The sequence below is a fragment of the Stenella coeruleoalba genome, assembly GCF_951394435.1.
Source record: "Stenella coeruleoalba genome assembly, chromosome: 10".
Classification (NCBI taxonomy): domain Eukaryota; kingdom Metazoa; phylum Chordata; class Mammalia; order Artiodactyla; family Delphinidae; genus Stenella; species Stenella coeruleoalba.
The window spans coordinates 42,210,780-42,230,960 of NC_137156.1; the positions used below are offsets into that span (position 1 = coordinate 42,210,780).

Sequence of the window (20,181 nt, forward strand, 5' to 3'; positions counted from 1 at the left end):
TGTTCTTCTTTGTCTAGTTCCTTTAGGTGTAAGATTACATTGTTTATTTGAGATTTTTCTTGTTTCTTGAGGTAGGCTTGTATAGCTATAAACTTCCCTCTTAGAACTGATTTAGCTGCATCCCATAGGTTTTGGATCGTCGTGTTTCCATTGTCATTTGTCTCTAGGCATTTTTTGATTTCCTCTTTGACTTCTTCAGTGATCTCTTGGCTATTTAGCAACGTATTGTTTAGCCTCCATGTGTTTGTGTTTTTTACTTTTTTTTCCCTGTGATTCATTTCTAATCTCATAGCATTGTGGTCGGAGAAGATGCTTGATATGATTTCAATTTTCTTAAATTAACTGAGGCTTGATTTGTGACCCAAGATGTGATCTATCCTGGAGAATGTTCCGTGCGCACTTGAGAAGAAAATGTAATCTGCTGTTTTTGGATGGAATGTCCTATAAATATCAATTAAATCTATCTGGTCTATTGTGTCATTTAAAGCTTCTGTTTCCTTATTTATTTCCATTTTGGATGATCTGTCCATTGGTGTAACTGAGGTGTAAGCCCCCCAGCATTATTGTGTTACTGTCATTTTCCTCTTTTATAGCTGTTAGCCGTTGCCTTATGTATTGAGGTGCTCCTATGTTGGGTGCATATATATTTGTAATTGTTATATCTTCTTGGATTGATCCCTTGATCATTATGTAGTGTCCTTCCTTGTCTCTTGTAACATTCTTTATTTTAAAGTCTATTTTATCTGATATGAGTATTGCTACTCCAGCTTTCTTTTGATTTCCATTTGCATGGAATATCTTTTTCCATTCCCTCACTTTCAGTCTGTATGTGTCCCTAGGTCTGAAGTGGGTCTCTTGTAGACAGCATATATATGGGGCTTGTTTTTGTATCCATTCAGCCAGCCTGTGTCTTTTGGTTGGAGCATTTAATCCATTCACATTTAAGGTAATTATCGATATGTATGTTCCTATGACCATTTTGTTAATTGTTTTGGGTTTGTTTTCGTTGGTCCTTTTCTCCTCTTGTGTTTCCCACTTAGAGAAGCTCCTTTAGCATTTGTTATAGAGCTGGTTTGGTGGTGCTGAGTTCTCTTAGCTTTTGTTTGTCTGTATAGCTTTTGATTTCCCCATCGAACCTGAATAAGATCCTTGCCAGGTAGAGTAATCTTGATTGTAGGTTCTTCCCTTTCATCACTTTAAGTATATCATGCCACTCCCTTCTGGCTTGTAGAGTTTCTGTTGAGAAATCAGCTGTTAACATTATGGGAGGTCCCTTGTATATTATTTGTTGTTTTTCCCTTGATGTTTTCAATAATTTTTCTTTGTCTTTAATTTTTGCCAATTTGATTACTATGTGTCTCGGCGTCTTTCTCCTTGGGTTTATCCTGTATGGGACTCTCTGCACTTCCTGGACTTGGGTGGCTATTTCCTTTCCCATGTTAGGGAAGTTTTCAACTATAATCTCTTCAACTATTTTCTCAGGTCCTTTCTGTCTCTCTTCTCCTTCTGGGACCCCTATAATGCAAATGTTGTTGCCTTTAATGTTGTCCCAGAGGTCTCTTAGGCTGTCTTCATTTCTTTTCATTCTTTTTTCTTTATTCTGTTCCACAGCAGTGAATTCCACCATTCTGCCTTCCAGGTCACTTATCCGTTCTTCTGCTTCAGTTATTCTGCTATTGATTCCTTCTAGTGTAGTTTTCATTTCAGTTATTGTATTGTTCATCTCTGTTTGTTTGTTCTTTAATTCTTCTAGGGGTTTATCCTTTAATTCTTCTATGTCTTTGTTAAACATTTCTTGCATCTTCTCGATCTTTGCCTCCATTCTTTTTCTGAGGTTCTGGATCATCTTCACTATCATTATTCTGAATTCTTTTTCTGGAAGGTTGCCTATCTCCACTTCATGTAGTTGTTTTTCTGGGTTTTTTAATCTTGTTCCTTCATTGGGTACAAAGTCCTCTGCATTTTCATTTTGTCTATATTTCTGTGAATGTGGTTTTCCTTTCACAGGCTGCAGAATTGTAGTTCTTGCTTCTGCTGTCTGCCCTCTGGTGGATGAGGCTATCTAAGAGTCTTGTGCAAGCTTCCTGATGGGAGGGACTTGTGATGGGTAGAGCTGGGTGTTGCTCTGGTGGGCAGAGCTCAGTAAAACTTTAATCTGCTTGTCTGATGATGGGTGGGGCTGGGTTCCCTCCCTGTTGGTTGTTTGGCCTGAGGCAACCCAGCACTGGAGCCCACCTGGGCTCTTTTTTGGGGCTAATGACAGATTCTGGGAGGGCTCATGTCAAGGAGTACTTCCTAGAACTTCTGCTGCCAGTGTCCTTGTCTCCACGGTGATTCACAGCCACCCCTGGCCTCTGCAGGAGACCCTCCAACACTAGCAGGTAGGTCTGGTTCAGTCTCTCCTGGGGTCACTGCTCCTTCCCATGGGTCCCAATGTGCACACTACTTTGTGTGTACCCTCCAAGAGTGGAGTCTCTGTTTCCCCCAGTCCTGTCAAAGTCCTGCAATCAAATCCCACTAGGTTTCAAAATCTGATTCTCTAGGAATTCTTCCTCCCATTGCCAGACCCCCAGGTTGGGAAGCCTGATGTGGGGCTCAGAAGCTTCACTCCAGTGGGTGGTCTTCTTTGGTATAAGTGTTCTCCAGTCTGTGAGTCACCCACCCACCGTTATGGGATATGATTTTACTGTGATTGTGGCCCTCCTACCATCTCACTGTGGCTTCTCCTTTGTCTTTGGATGTGGGGTATATTTTTTGGTGAGTTCCAGTGTCTTCCTGTTGATGATTGTCCAGCAGCTAGTTGTGATTCTGGTGCTCTCACAAGAGGGAGTAAGAGCACGTCCTTCTACTCCGCCATCTTGGTTCCTACCAAGAGAGCTGTTGGAAGATATTTAATCACAGTTTCAATTTCATTACTTGTGATTGGTCTGTTTATATTTTCTATTTCTTCCTGGTTCAGCCTTAGAAAATTGTACCTTTCTAAGAATTTGTCCATTTCTTCCAGGTTGTCCATTTTATTGGCATACAGTTGCTTGTAGTAGTGTCTTATGATGCTTTGTATTTCTGCAGTGTCCGTTGTGACTTCTCCTTTTTCATTTTAATTTTACTGATTTGAGTCCTCTCCTTTTTCTTAATGAGTCTGGCTAAAGGTTTATCAATTTTGTTTATCTTTTCAAACAATCAGCTTTAGTTTTATTGACATTTCTATTGTTTTCTTTGTTTCTATTTCATTTATTTCTGCTCTGATCTTTTTGATTTCTTTCCTTCTACTAACTTTGGGTTTTTTTTGTTCTTCTTTTTCTAGTTCCTTCAGGTGTAAGGTTAAATTGTTTATTTGAGATTTTTCTTGTTTCTTGAGGTAGGCTTGTATTGTTATAAACTTCCCTTTTAGAACTGCTTTTGCTGCATCCCATAGGTTTGGATCATCATATTTTCGTTGTAATTTGTCTCTAGGTATTTTTTGATTTCCTCTTTGATTTCTTCAGTGATCTCTTGGTTATTTAGTAACGTATTGCTTAGTCTCCATGTGTTTGTGTTTTTTAACTTTTTTTTCCCTGTAATTTATTTCTAATCTCATAGCATTGTGGTCGGAAAAGATGCTTGATATGATTTCAATGTTCTTAAATTTACCGAGGTTTGATTTGTGACCCAAGATGTGATCTATCCTGGAGAATGTTCCATGTGCACTTGAGAAGAAAGTATAATCTGCTGTTTTTGGATGGAATGCACTATAAATATCAATTAAATCAATTTGGTCTATTGTGTCATTTAAAGCTTGTGTTTCCTTATTAACTTTCTGTCTGGATGATCTGTCCATTGATGTAAGTGAGGTGTAAGTCCCCCAGTATTATTGTGTTACTGTCCATTTCCTCTTTTATAGCTGTTAGCCGTTGCCTTATGTATTGAGGTGCTCCTATGTTGTGTGCATATATATTTATAATTGTTATATCTTCTCGGATTGATCCCTTGATCATTATATAGTGTCCTTCCTTGTCTCTTGTAACATTCTTTATTTTAAAGTCTATTTTATCCGATATGAGTACTGCTACTCCAGCTTTCTTTTGATTTCCATTTGTATGGAATATCTTTTTCCATTCCCTCACTTTCAGTCTGTATGTGTCCCTAGGTCTGAAGTGGGTCTCTTGTAGACAGCATATATATGGGGCTTGTTTTTGTATCCATTCAGCCAGCCTGTGTCTTTTGGTTGGAGCACTTAACCCATTCACGTTTAAGGTAATTATCGATATGTATGTTCCTATGACCATTTTGTTAATTGTTTTGGGTTTGTTTTTGTAGGTCCTTTTCTCCTCTTGTGTTTCCCACTTAGAGAAGTGATTTTAGCAGTTTTTGTAGAGCTGGTTTGGTGGTGCTGAATTCTCTTAGCTTTTGCTTGTCTGTAAAGCTTTTGATTTCCCCATCAAATCTGAATGAGATCCTTGCCAGGTAGAGTAATCCTGGTTGTAGGTTCTTCCCTTTCATCACTTAAATATATTGTGCCACTCCATTCTGGCTTGTAGAGTTTCTGCTGGGAAATCAGCTGTTAACTTTATGGGAGTTCCCTTGTATGTTGTTTTTCCCTTGATGCTTTCAATAATTTTTCTTTGTCTTTAATTTTTGCCAATCTGATTACTATGTGTCTTGGCATGCTTCTCCTTGGGTTTATCCTGCCTGGGACTCTCTGTGCTTCCTGGACTTGGGTGGCTATTTCCTTTCCCATGTTAGGGAAGTTTTCAACTATAATCTCTTCAACTATTTTCTCAGGTCCTTTCTGTCTCTCTTCTCCTTCTGGGACCCCTATAATGCAAATGTTGTTGCCTTTAATGTTGTCCCAGAGGTCTCTTAGGCTGTCTTCATTTCTTTTCATTCTTTTTTCTTTATTCTGTTCCACAGCAGTGAATTCCACCATTCTGCCTTCCAGGTCACTTATCCGTTCTTCTGCTTCAGTTATTCTGCTATCGAATCCTTCTAGTGTAGTTTTCATTTCAGTTATTGTATTGTTCATCTCTGTTTGTTTGTTCTTTAATTCTTCTAGGGGTTTATTCTTTAATTCTTCTAGGTCTTTGTTAAACATTTCTTGCATCTTCTCGATCTTTGCCTCCATTCTTTTTCTGAGGTTCTGGATCATCTTCACTATCATTATTCTGAATTCTTTTTCTGGAAGGTTGCCTATCTCCACTTCATGTAGTTGTTTTTCTGGTTTTTTTTTTATCTTGTTCCTTTATCAGGTACAAAGTCCTCTGCATTTTCATTTTGTCTATATTTCTGTGAATGTGGTTTTCCTTTCATAGGCTGCAGAATTGTAGTTCTTCTTGCTTCTGCTGTCTGCCCTCTGGTGGATGAGGCTATCTAAGAGTCTTGTGCAAGCTTCCTGATGGGAGGGACTTGTGGTGGGTAGAGCTGCATGTTGCTTTGGTGGGCACAGCCCAGTAAAACTTTAATCTGCTTGTCTGATGATGGGTGGGGCTGCGTTTCCTCCCTGTTGGTTGTTTGGCCTGATTTGACCCAGCACTGGAGCCTACCCGGATCTTTGTTGGGGCCAATGGTGGATGCAGCCTGCCCACCAGCCACTCCGTGACCCCGGCTTCCTGTTCCTCTGGACCCCGGGAGCAAGGGGGCAGCTGGTGGGGGTGGGGTGGGAGGATGACATCACGGGACTGTTTTTTAAAGAATGAGGCTGCCGATGATCAGGCCGAATGCCTTGGGTTCTAGGAGGAAGGTACTGATGAGGATGGGGTACCCAGGGCATCTTTCAGGGTAGCATTGGAGTAAATAAAATGGGAAGCTCATGGAAAATGTCCTGTGCCCATAAGGGGGTTTTTTTTTTACTATTGAGTTGTATGAATTTTTGTATATATTTTGGATATTAACCCCTTTATCAGATACATGATTTGCAAATATTTCCTCCCATTCAGTAGGTTGCTTTTTCATTTTCTGAAGGCTGCAAAGGAATTTTTGTAGTTTGATGTAGTCCTACTTGTTTATTTTTACTTTTGTTGCTTTTGGTGTCAGATTCAAAAAATCATCAAGACCTATGTCAAGAAGCTTAACACCCTATGTTGTCTTCTAGGAGGCTATGGTTTCAGGTCTTACATTCAAGTCTTTAACCCATTTTAATTTTTGTGTACAATGTGAATATTGATAGTAGTCTAATTTCATTCTTTTGCATGTGGTTGTCCAGTTTTCCCAACACCATATATTGAAGAGACTGTCCTTTCCCCACTGTATATTGGCTCTTTTGTTGTAAATTAATTGACCAAGTATATGTGAGTTTATTTCTGGGCTCTCTATTCTGTTCCATTGATCTGTTCTTCCAAATTCCGTACGGATTTGATTACCACAGCTTTTTAATATGGTTTGAAATCAAAGCTGGAGGCACCATTACTCTTAATGCATTTTCCATAATTAACTTTATAATGTTTCATTTCATAAAATGTTAAGCATGAAAGGGGCTTTAGGGACTTCCCAGCCAATTTCAGCCACCACTTACCAAGAAAATGCAAATAGTCGGAGGAGTGTATCTTTCCCAGCCAAGGTCACCCACCAAGGCCTCCTCACGTCCAGTCCAGACCTCATGAGTTTCCTTCCAATTTACACTTTCCTAAATATCACTTGGCATGTATGTTCCGAAGTTTTTACAGGGAATGTTAAATATTTACACAAAAGCATAATGGAGAGGAGAGAGCAGCTGGTAGATCTCAGTGGCTTATCTTCAGGGAAAGCCAGGGGGAGCCTTAACCTAAATGGAAAATTCATTAGCAGCAGCCCCAAGAACCTTGCAGTGACGCAGCCTATGTACAGTTCTGAAAGGGGCCCCTTCCTAGCCAAAAGCCTTGATGCCCAGGCACCCCAGGCACACATCGCACGTCCCTTCCCCCACGTCAGACACCACCAGCTGCTTGAAGGATACTGTCACATTTTGTTCTGCAAGATCCCCAAGAAACCTCCTGAGACATGGCCTCTCACCACATCCTGGGTTTCCACACTTTCCACTCTTAGTTAACTTTCATGTAGGTGGTTTAGAAGGCGGCGGCTAAGGCCAGCTCCCTCCACTGAGGGACAGAAGGCTCACAAACAGCCTCAGGGAGGAGCCGGTGGCAGGGGCAGAGGCAGCCTGGGACCAGGAGGAAACCGCTTGTTAATCCAGGAGACTGGATGGGTTAAGTTAGGGCCAGTTGTGTTCTAAGTGAGGGTCTGGGCTCAGCCGCAGCTATTTCCACCAAGGAAAAGGCCCTCTTTGCTTATCTCAGTGTTCATCGTTCTGTTCCCAAAGCCCTGAACCCTCAGCTGAGTTCAGGCAGGAAAGCTTATGAAAGGCGGTACTTTCTGTCTTGGATATAGATAGGGTGCCGTTATTTGGTTTTCAGATAAACACACATTCGAATTGAAGACCAGTGTCATTTGAGACTTAGAATTGATTTGTGTCTGAGGTACAGAAGTGATCTAAGTCCTTGTTACTTGACGTGGCCCACACACCAGCAGCGTCAGCATTGCCTGGGGGCCTCTTAGAAATGCAGGAACGTGGGCCCCCATGTCAGGCCCACAGAGCCAGAGGTGCACTTCAGTAAGAGACATGTATGCAGATTAATTTGACAATGACCCTGCCCTAGGATCGTTCAGTTAAAAGTAGACAAGCAGATGAAGCTGAGAAAAGTGGGTGGACAAGATGAACTAGGGGTTGGGGGTAGTAGAGGGATGTGAGTCCAAAGACATGGGTTGGGAACAGTTCTCTGCAGGGCCTGCTGAGCCAGTCTGAGCAGGACAGCACCCCAGTGCGCACACAGCCCGATTTACCTGTAACTCACCATGTGACCACTGACTTGGCACAGCGACAGTTTGGAGTAGAAGAAAAATTCACTTCCAGTGGTCATTTCTCCTCTCCCCACAGGGGTTGACAGCTACTAGGGAGGTGAGGCATCTGTTTTCATCACTATGAGTCTTTCTAGAAGGAGCTGAGGATCATGATGAAGAAATTATTTCCTGGCATATCTGGGCTAATTAAAAAAAAACCACCCTCACCACCATCCGTTTAGTTGTAGAACTCACACATTCAAGAGTTTTCACAATGCCAATTCCATTCTTTTATTTCCTCATACCACAAACACTTTACTGCCTTTTTACAAACTGAATTTACACAAGCAAATTGCAAAGGAAAACCAGGTGTTCTTTAATCCTCCAAAATGCATGTATGAAATATAGCACAAACCCTAGTATCTATACACAAACAGGTTTAGCTGAAGCTTATGGCCATTTCTTAAAATTAGCATGACAGTTTAGACATTTATGCCTGTAGAGTTTGCATAATCTACTACACATAGTTTTTTCAGAAGCAGTTTTAAGACTTTTAACTAATTGGGGAAAAAAAACTTCAACAAAAAGCTCTAACAATTCTGTGAAACTTAAATTATTTACAATTAAACATTTAGGGTCCTGATTCACAAAACTTAGTGCATATCATGATTAATTTATGAGTTTCACAGAGAAGGTAAGTAGTATGTAGAATAATCCCCAGGTAAAATCTAGAATGAATGGCTTTTAGAAGAATGTCTGTAATATGCTTACTGGAAACTAGAGAAAAAGTAGCAAAACAGAAACTTCAGCAGCTGCGTTTGATTTGAAAATTTAAGTAGATAGCCGCAATCAGAATAAACAGGTGACCACAACAGAAGAGCTGGTGGCATTTTTGACATTACTCTTGGTATGTACAAGAAGAAAAACAATTCTCCCCTTTTTCCATAAAAAAATTACCCCCAATAATCACTACACGTGAACTCAGAGTCTTTCTCCAGAGTTGTCTTCAAACTTGATGCCAAAATTAGCAAACGTCGACAGAAGGTACTGTCAGTTCAGTGGGTTCTGTTTAGTGGGAAAAGCTTGGGACAGGGTTACCGAGGGGTTAGCTATTCCAATTACAAAAGAATCGTCATGGATAAGGTGCCGGAAATCTAAGCTTCCCCTCAAAGCACTTTGGTGGATTCAATAGTGATTTCATGTATATGCCAAAGGAGAGGACTCAAAGAAAATTAGCAGGACAAACTGTTTTCAAGGTGAAGTGTTAGATTTCAGTGAATCAGGTCCAGGTAAAGTCTTTTAAAAAAACCCCAAAATTTACAGTAAACATTTTAAACTCTGGAATGCAGATATAGTTATCAGTAAGTTACATTTACAAAACCGTTTCCACAGTAGTTGCTCCAGAGTCAGAACTGAAAAATGTACAAGCCAGCTCACAAATGACTTTAGATACAGTGTTATTAAAATACATTGTTAATCATAAAAATACTTTACTATGTACATGTACACTGTATAAACTCTAGATTTGCCTAAACCCACTTCTGCCGAGCAGCGCAAGAAACAGTGCAGTGCTATTATCTGGTCCTCACACCATGCACACGGGCTGATCCTGCGGTCAGTCCTTCACTAACACGGTGAAGCATTTCTCCTTCTGCAGGACGTCTAGTTGGAAGAGTCAGTTTTACTGCCACTGTACTTTACTTTCCTAAATGCTGGTCCAAGTAACTCTGGGCACTCACATAATTCATTTGCGATTTGGTTACACTTTAAAAGAAGGCTGTAGTTCATCTCGTCAGTTATTACACTGTCTTGCTTGTAGTCTGGATGGTTTGCGATGAACTCCCTCATCCATCTGGCAACTGTCATTAATTCTCCTGAAAAAAAATTTTTTTTTTTTTTTAACAACTTAATGGTAGTGTTTTTTTTTTGTTTGTTTGGTCTTTTTCTTTCGTAAGTTGACATTTATTGGCCCACATAATACAATCCTGAAGAAGAATCAGTGTGGCCTTCTGGTGTAGCCACCTGGCAGGGGCCAGGACGAGCTGTATTACGTGGCTTCCTCCTGGGGAAGGGTTTCATGTTGTAGGCAGGCAGTGAGAACACACACATCCCACTGCTATGGGACCTGTTAGATGCCACCCACATGGTGATGCTGTCGGCTCTAAGACACGGGAGCCAATGTGTGTGGACTAGAGCCCGAGTTCTCCCATCTGGCCAAGTCCTGCCCATGCCGGTGTCACGAGACTGCCCCGGGACAGGAGGGCCCCCGAGTTCCCCAGAGCCATCTGATCAAAGAGGCGGAGAGAATAATGAGAAGTAGATGCATGAAGATAGAAACTGGCAGATACAGCATTTGCGGGGTGGGGTATATCCTTTGTGGATCTGGAAATTTTACAGAAGCCTCGAGCAAAATACAGATGCCACTGCTACTGTCCTCTTAGTCACGGCTGACAGCTCCCCAGCCACCATGATCTCAAAGCTGAGAAAGTGGGGTTCCAGGGCACCCCTGTAGGGAGGCAGGCTGGAGGGCCACCGTCTTAGCTGTGCTATTAGTTAACCTGAGGACTGGCTTAGACTCACTGTGCAAAGAGCCCAGGGTGCCTCACGACACACACAGTCGGGCATAAATGTCGAACAGGCAATCCAGATACTGTATTTCGTTGCCTAAGAGGCCATCGGCTTAAAGATGCAGCGTTATTGTATGAACCAGCAAGAACAAAAGCACTGCTAATCAAACGGTGACTGTCAAAGATTACAAGGTGCATCCAACCGCCGAGACGGCACAATGTGGGAAAGTTCATTGATTTAGGATACCATGTACTTTAATAAAAGACTGCTTTAAAAACTGAATATTGTAAGATTGTGAGGTTCCGCCTACGTTAAGAGATTTTTAAAAAAGCAAAGTGCAGAATGGCATACCGGATGCTCTCTTCTTAATCAGCTTCAGGTAGTTCAGAATACTGCATCTGGTGTCCACGTCCACCTCCATGTTTTCCAAGTAAGAGTTCAGGATGGGGATCAGCCCGGGGAACATGCCTTCCTGCAAGAAGCGGGGTGCGCTGTCATCCGACTCCCCGGGGGCGGGGGGTGGGGTGGGGGAGGGGCGGGGTAGCTGGGGCGCGGGCCCTACCTTGCCGTTGATGATGGTGTCGATGGTCATGAGTGCGTACTCCTCGGCTGCTGGCTCGGTGCTGCCCGTGGTCTTGTTGCGGCCGTCCACCATGGCGTTGCCACCTGCCAGAGGGGCGCAGAGGGTGTTAGCGGCCCGTGTGGCCTACAGGGACCCCAAAAATGCAAGAGGAGGCAGTACCTTTGCAAATATCTTTTCTGAAATAAAACAATCCCTGCAGGACGGCATCTCGCTTCTGTGCTACTTTCATGTTCTCATCAACCTGAGGGAGGAAAACCATCGCAGCCAAGTGAGAACATTGCCAAAGTCAGGGCACTCCCGCTCCGGCGCATTTGGGGGCTGTGGTGCCTCGCTCAGCTCGCGATCTTGACCCATCTGGGAAGAAGCCTCCCATAGCCAGCGCTTGCTGGCGACCAGATAAGACTTTGCACTGTCATGTGGGGCTGTGTCCCTCAACCCCAGACTGCTGGGATGTGCTTTTTAATAACAATGGGGCAATTCTAAGAGAAGCTTACCTTAAAAATCAATGCGAAACTTACACTCATGTAGGCCGCCCACATCTCGAGGTCCCTTGAGACACCCTGGGATGACTCTATGGCATTGGGAGGTCAGGGGGCTGGTCCCTCCTCACAGCCCAGACTCACGCTCCTGCCTCTCCTGCCACCTAGAGTTGAGGGCTGTGACCTCCCTGCCTCTGGGGCTTTGCTGCCTCATAGGCGGGCTGTGGGATCTGGAAGAAGGTGACCCCTCCCAGGGCGGGTCACCGATGCTGCCTGCCCACCTGCGGCTCTGCCGTGCCCACTCCCTCAGGAGACCCCAACCCCTATTTGTGAATTCTCCATTTCTCCAATGACTTTTTAAGACCCTCAAAGTAGAGCTTTTAAAACTTTTTAGCAGTAGTCCCTTATTTCTATAATGAAATCTTAGGGGACTCTCCATATTCAAAACAGACACAAGTCAGAGGTCATGTTGAAGAGGGACGGTCAGTGCAGAGTCTTTGGTTACTTAGCTTTGCCCCCTCACACTGATCAATTCCTATCATTATTTTGTTTGTTTTAAGGCACATATGACCTTCGGATTAATCTAGATACAGGAACATATTCAAGCAATCTCAAATTCTATCCTGGCTAGGAACATCTGGCTTCATTTCTAATAACGTTTGTATTTTTCTTAGTCTTGACAAAAACTCACAAAGATCATCAGTTTTAATTTCTGCTTTTATGAATTCCTTTTACAAAGCTGTAATTTTACTACAGCTCTTTACATTCTTATTTAGTTACTTAGGTTTATTTTTAATATTTCTGTTTATAGTACTTAAAGCTGTGATTTTCCCTTAGAAATTATCTTTGCTGGCATCATTTTCCTAAACAATCTATAATTCTAGTTTTTTAAAAAAAATTTTATTGAAGTATAGTTGATTTACAATATTGTGTTAATTTGTGCTGTACAGCAGTGACTTACTTATACACATATGTATTCTTTTCCATTCTAGTTTATCCCAGGATACTGAATATAGTTCCCTGTGCTATACAGTAGGACCTTGTTGTTTACCCATTCTATATATACTAGTTTGCATCTATAATTCTAGTTTTGACTTAATCTAGAACCTACTAGGAAAACGATTTAAAATTTCCAATAGTTAAATGTTTCCTGAACATTTTCTTGTTCAACTTTGGTGGGAATGTATCCTATACAGTGTCTACTTCTGAGAAGTGAAAATTTTCCTTAATTAATTTTTGTTATTCTTCCTCAGGGCATTTAAAAAAGGTGTGCCATGGTATAAGATTTGTGATCAGGCGACACAACCAAGCTTATTAACTGTGTCATTTAATTCCCCTGTGGTCTTTCTCATCCTTTGATTATATGGCCTGTCAGTTACTGAGTAACACGCCAGAAACTCTGCTAAGTGACTTACTCCACGAACCCCACGTGGCCTTACGACAGCCCATGTGTCTCTGTTCTACACCTGCGGACTGGGGCACTGAGAGGACAACTAACTTGTCCAGGTGAAAAAGCTAGTAAGTAGTGCAAGTGATTTATGAATTGAGTGCTCACCCGGAAGCCACATCTTACCCACCGTACTACAGTGCCTTTAAATTCTTCTTATGCTGCTGAGAAATGTTTGCTACACTTTATGTTAAAAAAAAGAAAATGGCTCTAATGTTATCTTGAAAAGAGTATATAAAATTGTTTCCTGTATCTCATTTAAGACCTTCTCACATTTTGTCTGTTAAGACTTTGTCCTTCCTGAATTGTTAAGAGGTCATATGGAGCTCTTTACTGTCAACATCTGTCCTTGTTTTAAGTATATCTTATGCAAACAACATGTACCATTACATTGCTATTTTATATCACCCATTTTAGCTTTTGAATAGAATTTAGTCTATTCAAATTTGTTTTCATCTTATTTTACCACTGTATGTTCTCTGGACCATAATGTCTTATCACACCCATGGCCCCAGACCCACTTTTGTGGCACCAGGAAGCTTTGTTTTTTTTCCCACCTCTTTAGCTAGGAGATTAGAGGCGACAAATCCTGTTTCTACACTATTAGTGGTCTTTCTTACTTTTAGACAAGTAGTTTTGAAATTCTCTCTCCAAATGTCAAGCATTAAGAAGTATCTACCATTCCCCTCCTTCCACTATCCCCTTGCCAGATAAGATTTCTGGCTTAATTTAGCCCTAATTTGATCTTTTTTGTTAGAATCACTTGCAATTTAAAGACCAGTTTGGTTGGCATGGTTCTAATTCTTTACCCTTCGGATTCTGTAGACCTCTCGCCATCTCGTCTCGCGTTTAATGTTGTAGATGAGAAATGATATCAATTGATTTTCTTCTCCCTCTTGGCAGGAAGTTTAGGTATCCTAATTTCCTCTCCTGTCTGGACAACTGATCTTCTCTTTGAGATTCAGAAATTCCTAGACTTGGGTTCTTCTTTGAATAATTCTGTCTCATCCTCAGTGGACTCTCTCACTCAGGGGAAATTCTATTTCTTTATTTTCTTTATTGTATCTCACATCTCTTTTGTATAGACTGTTCTCTTCTTCTAAATTTTGATACAAACCCTGAACTTTCCAGAGAAATCCTCTCATCCTTTTTCCCATAATCTCTGTTTCTTTGCCATCCTGCTGGGATGAATCTCAGTGTGGTTCCCCTGAATCACAGACTTTGGTCTTCAACCACACCTGCTTACTGGTGAGCATACTGAGTGTGGCTACCACGTCCCGTGTTTCTGAGAACTCTTACTTTCCAAATGTTCTTTGGTCCACAGGGCTTGTTTATTTAAGATGTGACCTTTCTCTAGAATTTCTTCGAGGGCACTAATGAGAATTTATTTTAAAATTCTTTCCAGTTTCTACCTTAACTGTGTTTTGGGACTTCCCTGGCGGTCCAGGGGTTAAGACTCTGGACTTCCACTGCAGGGAGTGCGGGTTTGATCCCTGGTCAGGCAAGTAAGATCCCACATGCTACACGGCCAAAAAAAAAAAAAAAAAATTAACTGTATTTCACTGAGGATAATAGACTCTGCAGGCCCATGGGCTCTTCTCTTTAAAAGTTTTCAATTTTATACTGACTTTCAGACATCTATATCTGACCCCAGAACAATGTGGGTCCACCTATATGAGGATTTTTCCAGCAGTAAATACTACAGTATTCCATGATCTGCTGCTGGTTGAATTCTCAGATACGGAGGAACTGACTATAAGTTACACGCATGTTAAGTGTATTTCATAAACTGGCAGCTCACGTGAACCCTCCTTATGTGCGTTCATCTCCCCAGTGGCTGTACCACATTCAGGGTGTGTGTGTGTGTTGGGACAGGGCAGCTCTGCTTCTCTTCCCTCCAGCCCTGAGCCCCGGCAGACCCTCACTCCGCCCGGCAGCCTTTCCCAGCCACTCTCTGTGCCAAGAGACCCACCGGCCAGGAACCAAAGGTCTCTATACTCACTTGGCTACTGCCCCGCGGCCCCCAGCCTTGCTGCCTCACAGCCTGGAACTGTTCCAAGGCTCTGCCGGGAAACTGCTTCCAGAAAGCTCCTTCTTGGTTTTTGTTGGGCTGAGGCTGATTCAGATTTGTTTTTCCAGTAGTGCAGCGTCAACTATGTTCTTCAGAAACCTCTCCAGTTTGGTTCCATTCCCTGCACTACCAAAGTTACACGTCCCTCCGTCCTGAGTCTAATATCGTGATCGGCCTGGGACTGGACAGGACAAAACCCATTTTTGGGAATCCCTCCCGCCATCATCTTGAGTCAAAAGCCTCTAGAAACTAGAGATTGTTCAAATGCAACCCTAAATGTCTTCCAAATGGGCTGAGTAAGGAGCTACTATTAACATTTTTTTCCAGGAGTCTCCACCAAAACGGTACCAAAATCTATAGCATAAACTTAGGTTTAAAAAGAAAAAAAAAAAAAAAAAGGGTGGAAGAAGAGCATTTTATTCTAAGGGAGGAACAATCCTAAGTGAGGTCAGAGTTGAAACAATTATTATACATAAATGAGCAATGGATGATAACCTACAGACACCCAGCCCTACACTGAAACTCATCCTTACCTTTGACAGCGGGATGAGAAAGTCCAGTTTGTAGGACAGGATCACCCTGGTGAGCAGCACCACGAACACCACGTACGCGGAGTTCTCGAAGTCTGTCAACTGAACCTGGACACGGGGCCCGAGACATTAGGGGCCCACCATGCAAACAGCTCCTCCCTGAGAGGCCCCTGAGGGTCATGTCTTTCCCAAGCATCTCCTAACCTCCCACCTGGGTCTGGAAGCCTCTGCCCACAATCTATTCTCAGAAGCAGTCCTCCCGAGCTGCTGCACTTGCGTGTAACACGCACACACGTGATCTGTGCTGCCTTCCAAGTAACCCGAGCTTCTGACAAGGGTGCGGGTGGGTGGCAGGTGGCTGGGAACGGGTGCGTCCAAGTCGGTTCCTGCCGACGGGCTGCGTACCTCCATGGGCCGGAATTCCACTCTCCATCCAATGTCGGAGTTTGGAGGAGGAGGTTTAAATCGCATTGTCTGCCAATTTGTGGACTGAATATTCTGTATTCAAAAAGCAGAGAATAAAACCAATTTTCCAGTAAGGTATTAAGATGATTTGATATTTAATACGTGAAGCAGACTGTTTACTGTCCACACCAAATACTCTTCAATTTACAAATACAAAAAGGTACAATTTAAGATTTTCGTGGAGCGTGACCTGCTAGGGAGACAAAACAGCAAGCGCTTAACGGAAGTCAGGCGACACGACAGCAGTCCTGAAAGAAGCGGTCGTGTTATTTTCCTGTGCCGCATATTTGCATTTTTCACCGCTATGAAAATAAGAGAAAATACTGAATGAAAAATGCAGAACCGGAGAGTAAGAATCATAAAATAAGGGTACTTGAACCAATTTAAAATCTTTGCTGCAGTCATGGAGGTCATAGAAGGCTTCTACTGTCATCAACTCCTTGCCCCTCCAGACAACGGCCTCCACCCTGGAGAGTGAAGTGCTACACCTTCAAAGCGGAGCAGATACCTCAAAATGGTCGGACTCGTTGGCATCGTCCAGGTGGATTTTCTCTTCGAACAGAGTTAGCGGGTCTCTAATGAAGAGATGAGCCACGTGCTGGGCCAGGAGATGATCGATGCCTGCAGAGAGAGGTCACACCACTCACATCGGAGCTGTTCTCCATGCCCAGAAAGACGGCAGGACAGCTCGGGAAGTCTGAAGAAAGGGCATCTAGAAGCTTAGGAAATGGCTGGGCTGTGCAGGATTCTCGTGTCTCCCAGGATTTTATCCTATGGAGTGTGTTCGCTCCTTACACAACGCCCGTGGGGGCAGAGCTGTGGACCAAGGGACAGACCTCCAAAGTCAGCTCCTTTTGCTAAAAGTTAAGATCTCACAAGTATCTGGAACTTGAAACTTTAAGAACAAGCAGCCTCATGAGAAAAGTTAAGAGACTTCACACTAAAAATAGAAGCCAGGCCAGGAGTCAGCAAAGGAATTTAAAAGGGCTTTGAAGAACTAAAGGCTTACAATCAAATCTAGACAAAAGGAACAGAGGCTCACCTTCCTGCAACAGCTGTTCATAGATTTCTTTGTGTTTCGTCAGGTCGATGTCATTATATTTCTCACCGCACTCAGATAAGTAACTGTCTATTGAATCATATCGGGACTTACTGATCCTATAGTGGTTGTTCTTCAGCGGCTAAAATTGAAAAAAATACAAATGAATGCCATATAAAATGATGTGGAAACAAACTAACGCCCCAAATAATTATATTAAAAGCCTATATACTATATATGTAATTACATAAAACTGTCCAACCTGAACACGAGATCCCGAAAAAAAGCTAGTTAATCCTGAAAAGTATTAGAAAAATTATATTAAAAAAAAATCTGGAGACAATTTAAGTAGTCTGTTTTCTGACATGACTTAAATATATATATATATTTCTTTTTCTTTTTTTAAAGTGGATCACCTTCATTCTCATTAAGATAGGAAAATGCCAATGTTGAAAGCAAAACTATAGAACTATAATGTAAAACAAAGCTATTAAAATGATTTCTGCTTTAAGGTTTATTTCTACTTAGAAGGCATGTTCAACAATTTATGAACAATTACACAAAGAGCAGAGCATCAATAGGGCAGCCCAGTCGAGAACATCAGAATCACCTGTGAGGGCTCCTTTAGTAACATGTATGTCTAGGTCCCAGTTCTGGACATACTTACTCACTGGGCTAGGGTGGGCCTGGGTACTTATTTTTAAAGATCTCTATAGGTGGTTCTGACGCACAGTCTTGGTTGGAGAGATGCAGTTCAACATGCAAACAAGAGGCACAAACCTACCTCATTAGGCAAACCTAACCCTCTGTAACAGGCCAAAGAACCTTACAACAGATGACACTTTCCACAACAGAGAGCACCACAGACGAAGCACTCACGTAGCACCAAAAAGCTTTCTGGTAAAAACAGCCATCAGCACTGACTCCCAAAATATAGAAAACTTGTACTACTAATTTTAGAAGGTAAAAACAAGTACTGGTTCCAACAAATGATGAAAATTAACTTGAACGCCCCCCCCGCCCCCGCCAAGCAAATCACATTTCCTACATTCTCACCCCAAACACACATTGTGGAGCCAAAGACAGGTTGATAACCTGTCAGCTTCTTCCCATGTGTGACTAACCCACTCAGGATAAAAATTTAAGGGCGACTTCAAAACTGTAAGCAGTGACAATATCCCCATTTTACCTGCTGGACTTAAAAGACTATTAAGGAAAATCACTCCCACCTCCAGTCCTCTCTCCTCCCGAGTTCTATCATCTACAGATGCAGAAATCACGCCCCAGCGACAATCAATGTCTGACACATAGCCTCGGTAAAAAGGAGACGCAGCGCTCAAAGCCATCTAAAAACAAACAGAAGTCAGCACCTGCAAGTTCAAAGTGTCATTTACATGCTGAAAAAAGCTTCATGCAGTTACCTCTGGTCTGGAAGAATCAGTTTATGCAACCCCTACAGATTTCTACTACATCTACTGCACCTGCCTTCTCATGGTGAAATACACCAGAAGTGACTCCAATCCTTGCCTCTGATTCTTTTAAATCATCTTCTCTATACCGTGAGGACAGGCGGGATGGGAGGGGGAAAACGGCTACGCTCAAGCTCGACACTTCAACACAAAAATGCCTTACTGGCAACGGTAAACTCTACAGCTTAGACTCTTATCCATTAGCTCTAAGTCTGCATATTATTCATGTTAGTTCAGTTCTAAATGAAGTCTTAACTGGACTTAAATAGTACATGGTCAGCAAATTTTGCACGTGCAGTCTTTATTTTATACAAAGAAGTAGTTAAAATTAGGTGTGATTTCTACTTACGACAATTGGGCAGATAGTGGCCAACTGATCATAAAGGTATCTGGCCTCAGATATGCTGCAGGCTTGGAACGTTACCTGTTTAAGAATCCCAAGTTATTAAACAACAACACAAAATCAGTACCATCCTCCACAAGGAGCCAAGTCTGAGAAGGAAGGTGGCTGGTCATGGCATGTGATGGTCATTCCGTTGATGACAACATTGAACACAGGAGTTTTAAGAGCTGTCTCGGATGAATTTTGCTAGAAAATGGCTTTAATCATGTTCACATCTACTATAAATAAGAACTAGATTAACAATGAAGTTCAGCCAGGCGTTTCCTCTTCCACTGACTTATTTCCTTCTACAGCTGCCCATCCACATCTGTGGGCTTGTATACATTTTGGTACAAAAGGGGGATCTGGAGATGCGAAGGATGGGTTTCAGAGTTCACTGGTGGCACAGTGGGGGATAGCTCGGAAGGGGGCAGGACTGGAGGAAGGAAGAGAGGGCAGTTAAAACACTGCAACTGTCCAGGAAAAAACTGAGGAAGTCTGGTGGGAAGAGGCACAGCAGGGCCAAAGCAGGCCTGGTGACCAGTGGGCACAGCGGAGTGAGGAGTGACCTGGGTTTTGGCCTGGGTGCTCCTCGGACAGATGGGAAGCAGCGGCGCCAAGACACAATGGGCTTATGAGGCCAAGGAAGAGCGGAACAGCCCTGTAAGCAGCTTGGTCTCCAGGGCTGGGGCCAGGAAGAAAAATCCGAGCTGGAGAAGTATTTGGGGAGTAGGCCCAGATGATGTACTAAGAAGGGCAGATTGCCCAGGAAGCCCGCACAAGACGGGTAAGTAGGACTTAAGAGTTAGGCAGAGAAGGAGATCACGTAATTGATTAGTGCAAATCCTCTTAAAGCAATTACCCAAAAGAAACCAAAAAAAAAAAAAGTGCTGCCCTCTGCAGGGCTGGGGCCGCGGAAGGGGCAGGGACCGCAAATTGTGGTTGTGTTGGCACACTTGTAATAACTGCAAACTGGGAACAGTGCTCATGTTCTGTTGTTATTTAATAATGACAGTTTGGATTTTGTGTTGGTGCAGTAAATAATTTAAGTGCTTAATAGTTGAACTAGCAGCTGAGTGAATGTTTACTATTCTAATCGCAACCTGTTAGTTCCAGTAGTTTTAGCCAGGTCTCAACTTTGCTTTTTTTTGTTTTGTTTTGGTTTTTGTTTAAATGGCAGAGGACTTCTGTTGGAGACTCAAGGGTCTAACCGCTGAATTCATGGCATTTCACGTCAGTGTGGTGACTGACTACTACAGAAAACGATGATTCAGACCATTTACTGTGTCCTGACTTTCCTACCATTTCTATGTGAATTATTAAGTCAGTGCTATATTTTAATTAAAACATAATGATAGGT

The 20,181-nt window shown here is 42.5% G+C and overlaps 1 protein-coding gene across 1 annotated transcript in view; it reads right to left on the reverse strand.

Annotated features, from left to right (window-relative positions):
- Window positions 1-8,039: 8,039 nt before the first annotated feature.
- Window positions 8,040-20,181, reverse strand: part of GCLC (glutamate-cysteine ligase catalytic subunit) — a 38,721-nt gene continuing 26,579 nt past the window's right edge. The window contains exons 7-16 of the mRNA XM_079935192.1: window positions 18,789-18,863; window positions 18,200-18,316; window positions 16,974-17,112; window positions 16,440-16,552; window positions 15,872-15,964; window positions 15,470-15,574; window positions 11,099-11,180; window positions 10,919-11,022; window positions 10,708-10,828; window positions 8,040-9,662 (exon numbers count right to left, since the gene is read on the reverse strand). Coding sequence (XP_079791318.1) covers window positions 9,451-9,662; window positions 10,708-10,828; window positions 10,919-11,022; window positions 11,099-11,180; window positions 15,470-15,574; window positions 15,872-15,964; window positions 16,440-16,552; window positions 16,974-17,112; window positions 18,200-18,316; window positions 18,789-18,863 — 1,161 coding nt within the window. The 3' untranslated portion in view covers window positions 8,040-9,450. The remainder of the gene's footprint in view (window positions 9,663-10,707; window positions 10,829-10,918; window positions 11,023-11,098; window positions 11,181-15,469; window positions 15,575-15,871; window positions 15,965-16,439; window positions 16,553-16,973; window positions 17,113-18,199; window positions 18,317-18,788; window positions 18,864-20,181) is intronic.